The sequence below is a fragment of the Carassius carassius genome, chromosome 39 (genome assembly GCF_963082965.1).
Source record: "Carassius carassius chromosome 39, fCarCar2.1, whole genome shotgun sequence".
In the NCBI taxonomy this organism is placed as follows: domain Eukaryota; kingdom Metazoa; phylum Chordata; class Actinopteri; order Cypriniformes; family Cyprinidae; genus Carassius; species Carassius carassius.
Genome location: NC_081793.1, coordinates 9,054,010 through 9,060,730, shown reverse-complemented (window position 1 = coordinate 9,060,730; position 6,721 = coordinate 9,054,010). Strand labels below are relative to the sequence as shown.

The following is a 6,721-nucleotide window of genomic DNA, read 5'->3' as shown; positions in this document are numbered from 1 at the left end:
TCAACCCTCCTGAAACAAACAAACAAACAAACAAAAAATCTCATAGGCCAGTTTAAAAAAAACATTCCATCACACTTTGTTCCAATCGAAACTGATTAAAGTTTTTTGGTTATGTCATTAAAAAAAAACCTTTTCTAGCTTGAATATTTAATTTGCATATTCGGGCAGCACTAAAATTGTAATTTCTTCTTGGCATCGCTCTACAAATAAGTTTAGAAAAAGTCATGAAAACTAAGTGAAAAGTAACTTTACGTGGACTGGAGAGTAACAGAATACATTAAATGTACAGTTTACAATTTGAAATGTGTCTTAGTGCACTACGTTCTTCTGTAATCTTTGATAATCAGAATACAGCTGCAGCATAAAAAAAAAGTATGTAATCTGAGGAGCATTTCAGCAAAGATAAAACAGATGTTAGATATAATCCGGGAGTATTGAGATTACAATAATTATTCTAACTGAATGTTACAAATTACATTTTGGAATATATATCTTAACCCTGTATATTAGTAAAGGAGTCAGAATCCAGCTACTAATTCTCCATCCAACATGTGAGAAAAATATTAGTGCTGTTCACCAAGTCATATTTTTTTAGACGAACAAACAAAAAACTAAAAATCATCTTGAATTCTTATTTTCCATTTTTAAACAAAACAAAAAAATATTTTGTAATTGTTTGAATTTGTGATTTTCTAAACCAAACTGCTAGTGTGCTAGTTGTAAGATTGCAGCAGAGCTGTTAAAGAAATGCAATTTTATTTTGATCAGTGCAATTCAAATGTGCTTTTTTGTGCTCAGATTACTTTTAAATGTATTTATATATCTATAAAAGTTGTGAAGATTGCTGAAAGTTTGGTCAAGTAAAGTGCTCAGTGTCCGTTTTCTTTCTCTATGTATTGAACAACTGAATCAATACTTTGAAACTTTAATGACCGTAACCAACTAATTAAAATCAAATGATGAGCTTAAAAGATTGAAATACTGCAATAATGCAATAAATCCATGAAACGGTCATCTTTTTTTTCCTGATTTCTTGTGTTGTACATTGTATATCCATGTAAGTTCATCAAATGTTTTGGTACTTTTATTCACATTAGTGTTGAAAACGTCAGTTACCTCAGTCTGTGTGCCAGAAAAAAAAGTGTGACTTGGACATAAAACTAATTTCCACGTACCTGCCTCATAATTCTAGTCTGTCCACGTAGTACAAGAGAACTGCACAATCATATGAAACCAAACACGTTCATCCGCTGCTTTCTACATGAGTCCACAGCATGGCTCTTTTGTATTAGCGGTGTCTTCTTCTGGTGCTCGCAGCTTCAGTAGAGGTGGATCTCCACTAGCATGGGTGAAGTAGACCTCACTGGGGGACACATCCTGTTGCACTGATTCAGGAGGCTCCAGTGGTCCCTGGGGTCCTTCAGGGACAACCTCATCTTGAGGGTCTGCAGACAGAGGTAAAGCAGGTGCTGGATGTTTCTGCAGTTTAGCTGCTGCTCTCTGTCGTTTGAGATCTGCGAGTGTGTGGTGAGATCTTTCTCTGCTCATGTCGTCCCCGCCAGCAGCAGTCGAAACTGGAGTGAGCTGATAGGAGGCACTGCGATCCATGCGACCCCCGCCTTGGAGTTCTCCTGGAAGTGAGGAAGAAAATGAAGCTGTGCTGCCGTTCCCCAAAACTTGAGCTCCATTTTCCATCTCGCCGACCTCTAATGGAGGAACAGGGGTTGCATTAGAGCCAGACTCCTAAACCAAAGAAGGGACAAGTGCAAGAAAATTCACCAGGGATGGCCACATCTGTATATTTAAGACACAAACACGATTGAAGCTCTCAACATTCTATTCTATTCTTTGCAAAATCATTTAAAGGGTTAGTTCACCTAAAAATGAAAATGTGTTTTACTCTCCCCAGATCCATCTGTGGTGTATATGACTTTCTTCTTTCAGATGTATCCAGTCAGAGTTATATTAATATATTGACAAATTGTCTTTGATCTTTCAAGGTGTTTAATGCCACTCGGCGGGTGTTTCATGCATCAGGGGCAGCTGTGGCCTAATTGGACTTGTAACCAGAAGGTTGCAGGTTTGAGTCTCGGTGCTGGCAGGAGTTGTAGGTGGGAGGGAGTGAATGAACAGCACTCTCTTCCACCCTCAATACCCATGGCTGAAGTGCCCTTGAGCAAGGCACTGAACCCCCAGTTGCTCCCCAAGCGCTGGATCTATAGCTGCCCACTGCTCCGGGTGTGTGTTCACTTCTCACTGCTATGTGTGTGCACTTGGATGGGTTAAATGCAGAGCACCAATTCCGAGTATGGGTTACCATACTTGGCAAATGTCATGACTCACTTTTTCAGTCCAATAGAAGTTACCGTTTTTTTCGGACTATAAGTCACACCTAAGTACAAGTCGCATCAGTCCAAAAATACGTCATGACAAGGGAAAAAACATATATAAGTCGCACTGGACTATAAGTCGCATTTATTTAGAACCAAGAACCAAGAGAAAAATTACCGTCTACAGCCACGAGAGGGCGAGAACCCCTATGTTTTCAGGGGTAGACTACAGGAGCACTGAGCAGCACAGAGCGCCCTCTCGCGGCTGTAGACAGTAATTTTTCTCATGGTTTATGTCAAATTAATTTTGATAAATAAGTCCCACCTTACTATAAGTTGCAGGACCAGCCAAACTATGAAAAAGAGTGTGACTTATAGTCTGGAAAATACGGTAAATAAAAACAAACCCCCAGTTGCTCCCCAAGCGCTGGATCTATAGCTGCCCACTGCTCCTGGTGTGTGTGTTCACTGCTGTGTGTGTGCACTTTGGATGGGTTAAATGCAGAGCATAAATTCTGAGTATGGGTCACCATACTTGGCTGTATGTCACGTCACTTTACAAATCCTCGTTTTGGACTTCTAATTAGTAACCGTTGTTTTGTTTTGATCTCTCCACTGCGTTTCCATGTGCATCACTTCTGAGCAGTGCATGCACTAAGCCGAGATCATAAGTCAATTTTTTATATAACTCCGATTGGATTTGTCTGAAAGAAGAAAGTCATATACACATGCCACAGGGGGTGAGTAAAACTTATTTTCATTTTTGGGTGACATAAATGAAAAAACTCAATATAGCCATAAGCAGCAAATTTCTGCTGTTGGAAAATGAAAAATATTACAAAAACTGATTGTGTACATTAAAAAAAGATGCTTTTTATCCATACTGTACAGTTAAATAATACTGGTTAAATTGTTACGTGTACTGTTTTAACCTAACTGAGACTTGTTATAGCACTTATATATCATTGCTCTTTTTGTTGTTTTTGATTGCTTCCACTGTCCTCATCTGTAAGTCACTTTGGATAAAAGCGTCTGCTAAATGAATAAATGTAAATGTAAATTGGTATTTTAGTTGTATTTCTGCCAACACACTGTTCACATGGGGGGTTTTACTAGGTATACCACTCCCTAGCAATGGAAATTTATGAAATTTGGCACATCTCCTCAGAATGTCCTATTTTCCATTTGCACCAAGCTTAGTGAAGTTTTGACATTGTTTTCATAAGATATAAGCTAATTAGTCATTATGGGCCACATGCAAAAATATTTGGGCCCACACTTGCTAAATCACGAAATGAATCAAAACTCTTTTGATAAGCTTTTGCTGGAAGCATGTCTACATAAAATATAACAAACCTCATTTAATCAGAAGACAAATTCAAGTTAATAAAAATGTAAAAATACATAAACTGTGATCCATATAAAAGTGAAAGTGAAGTAACATTCAGCCAAGTATGGTGACCCATCCTCAGAATTCGTGCTCTGCATTTAACCCATCCAAAGTGCACACACACACACACACACACCGTGAACACACACCCAGAACAGTGGGCAGCCATTTATGCTGCGGCTCACGGGGAGCACTTGGGGGTTGCTCAAGGGCACCTCAGTCGTGGTATTGTCGGCCCGAGACTCGAACCCAAAACTAGAGGTCAAACTCTCTAACCACTAGGCCTCGACTTCCCATATGATCATGGGATATCTATCATTGGGATATCAAAAAATCTTCTAGTCAGTAAAAGGTTTTGGGGTTGTAAAAATAAATGTAATTATTACAGAGCCACCTATTGTTTGGGGAGATGTGTCTACGTATGCGAGTTTTGGCTGGTATATACAGTATTGTTCAAAATAATAACAGTACAATGTGACTAACCAGAATAATCCAAGTTTTTTAGTATTTTTTTTGTTGCTAGTTACCAAGTAGGTGCAGTAGATTCTCAGAAAACGAACAAGAACCAGCATTCATGATATGCACGCTCTTAAGGCTGTGCAATTGGGCAATTAGTTGAAAGGGGTGTGTTCAAAAAAATAGCAGTGTCTGCCATTGATTGTACAAACTCAAAACTATTATGTACAATTGTTTTTTTTAGGATTTAGCAATCCTGTGAATCACTAAACTAATATTTAGTTGTATGACCACAGTTTTCTAAAACTGCTTCACATCTGTGTGGCATGGAGTCAACCAACTTGTGGCACCTCTCAGCTGTTATTCCACTCCATGATTCTTTAACAACATTCCACAATTCATTTACATTTCTTGGTTTTGCTTCAGAAACAGCATTTTTTATATCACCCCACAAGTTCTCGATTGAATTAAGGTCCGGGGATTGGGCTGGCCACTCCATAACATTAATTTTGTTGGTTTGGAACCAAGACTTTGCTCATGTATTAGTGTGTTTGGTGTCATTGTCTTGTTGAAACAACCGTTTCAAGGGCATGTCCTCTTCAGCATAAGGCAACATGACCTCTTCAAGTATTTGACATATGCAAACTGATCAATGATCCCTGGTATGCGACAAACAGGCCCAACACCATAGTAGGAGAAACATGCCCATATCATGATGCTTGCACCACCATGCTTCACTGTCTTCACTGCGTACTGTGGCTTGAATTCAGAGTTTGGGGGTCGTCTCACAAACTGTCTGTGGCCCTTGGACCCAAAAACAACAATTTTACTCTCATCAGTTGACAAAATGTTCCTCCATTTCTCTTTAGGCCAGTTGATGTGTTCTTTGGCAAATTGTAACCTCTTCAGCAAATGAGTTTTTTTTTTAACAGAGAGACTTTGCGGGGGATTCTTGAAAATAGATTAGCTTCACACAGACGTCTTCTAACTGTCACAGTACTTACTCGTAACTCCTGACTGTCTTTGATCATCCCGGAGCTGATCATTGGCTGAGCCTTTGCCATTCTGGTTATTCTTCGATCCATTTTGATGGTTGTCTTCCATTTTCTTCCACGTTTTTCTGGTTTTGCTCTCCATTTTAAGGCATTGGAGATCATTTTAGCTGAACAGCCTATCATTTTTTGCACCTCTTTATAGGTTTTACCCTCTCCAATCAACTTTTTAATCAAAGTACGCTGTTCTTCTGAACAATGTCTTGAACGACCCATTTCCCTCATGTTTTCAAATGCATGTTCAACAAGTGCTGGCTTCATTCTTAAATATGGGCCACCTGATTCACACCTGTTTTTTCACAAAATTGATGACCTCAGTGATTGAATGCCAGACTGCTATTTTTTTAACACATCCCTTTCAACTAATTGCCCAATTGCACAGCCTTACGAGCGTGCATTTTAAGAATGCTGGGTCTTGTTCGTTTTCTGAGAATCTACTGCACCTACTGGTAACTTGTTTGCCACGTAGCAATAAAGAACATAGTAAAAACCTGGATTATTCTGGCTAGTCACATTGTACTGCTATTATTTTGAACAATACTGTAGGAGGGTTCCAAGTTCTGAGGCTCACATTTTTAGGGCAGAAAAATGTGGAAGAAATAGAGCAGAATAAACACAATAAACTCTTCCACCAAAAAAAAAAAAATATATATATATATATATATTAGGGGTGTGCAGCAAAGCCAATATTTGTATCTGTAACAATCACAAAATTATTCGTATCTGTATCTGTATTCGGATAAAACCGGAAGTAGGCAGAGCTTGAACCGGAACTTCGTACAATTATAGTTGTTAAGACCGTTAAGGTTTTAGAGAGTTTTTTTTTTTTTTCATAGTTATCACTGAACAAATATGCGGTGTTTAACAAAAAAAAAAATGATTATAACATTTATTTAAATATCTTCTAACAGTCGAAACTGATACCCTTGTATAGACAAAGTTTCGAGCGCAAGTTCGAGTCCCATTTTGGGGACCTTTCATGATCCATAAATATTTAAATATCTTCTAATTAAAACAGTGCAGTTTAGAAATATGAAAATCGATTTAAGTAATTTCCAGGAAATGCATGGAAAAAGGCAAATGCAACACTGCTATTTGCACTTATTTCATTTATAAAATTTATACTCTAAAAATTTACTTTACAAACTTGCTACTGCATTGTAATATTAGAGGTTTATGTAAATCAACATGATTTCCTTTGTCTCACCGTTTCCAGCACAGTTTAAAAAGTAGGCTAGCTATTTCCCTTAAGTAATTTTCAGGTCTAGAAAAGTATTGAAAAATATGTGTGCTTCGACTTTTTGTCCTATTCAGTGTTCTAAAGTATAAAATTATTTTCTAAAAATAAATTGATCATACAAATAGAGAGCTTTCATGACAAACGTTTAGTAATCGTCTGAACACGACTGAATTAATTCAAGGAGCACTTTTTTCATTACGCATAAATCTTTAAGCAGTCTTAAGTCTTTTTTGAACTTCACTAAACAAATGTG

At 37.8% G+C, this 6,721-nt stretch overlaps 1 protein-coding gene across 1 annotated transcript in view; it reads right to left on the bottom strand.

Annotated features, from left to right (window-relative positions):
- Positions 1 to 879: 879 nt before the first annotated feature.
- Positions 880 to 6,721, bottom strand: part of ppp1r16a (protein phosphatase 1, regulatory subunit 16A) — a 37,158-nt gene continuing 31,316 nt past the window's right edge. Inside the window, exon 11 of the mRNA XM_059530642.1 lies at positions 880 to 1,743. Within this exon, the coding sequence (XP_059386625.1) occupies positions 1,258 to 1,743 (486 nt within the window). The 3' untranslated portion in view covers positions 880 to 1,257. The remainder of the gene's footprint in view (positions 1,744 to 6,721) is intronic.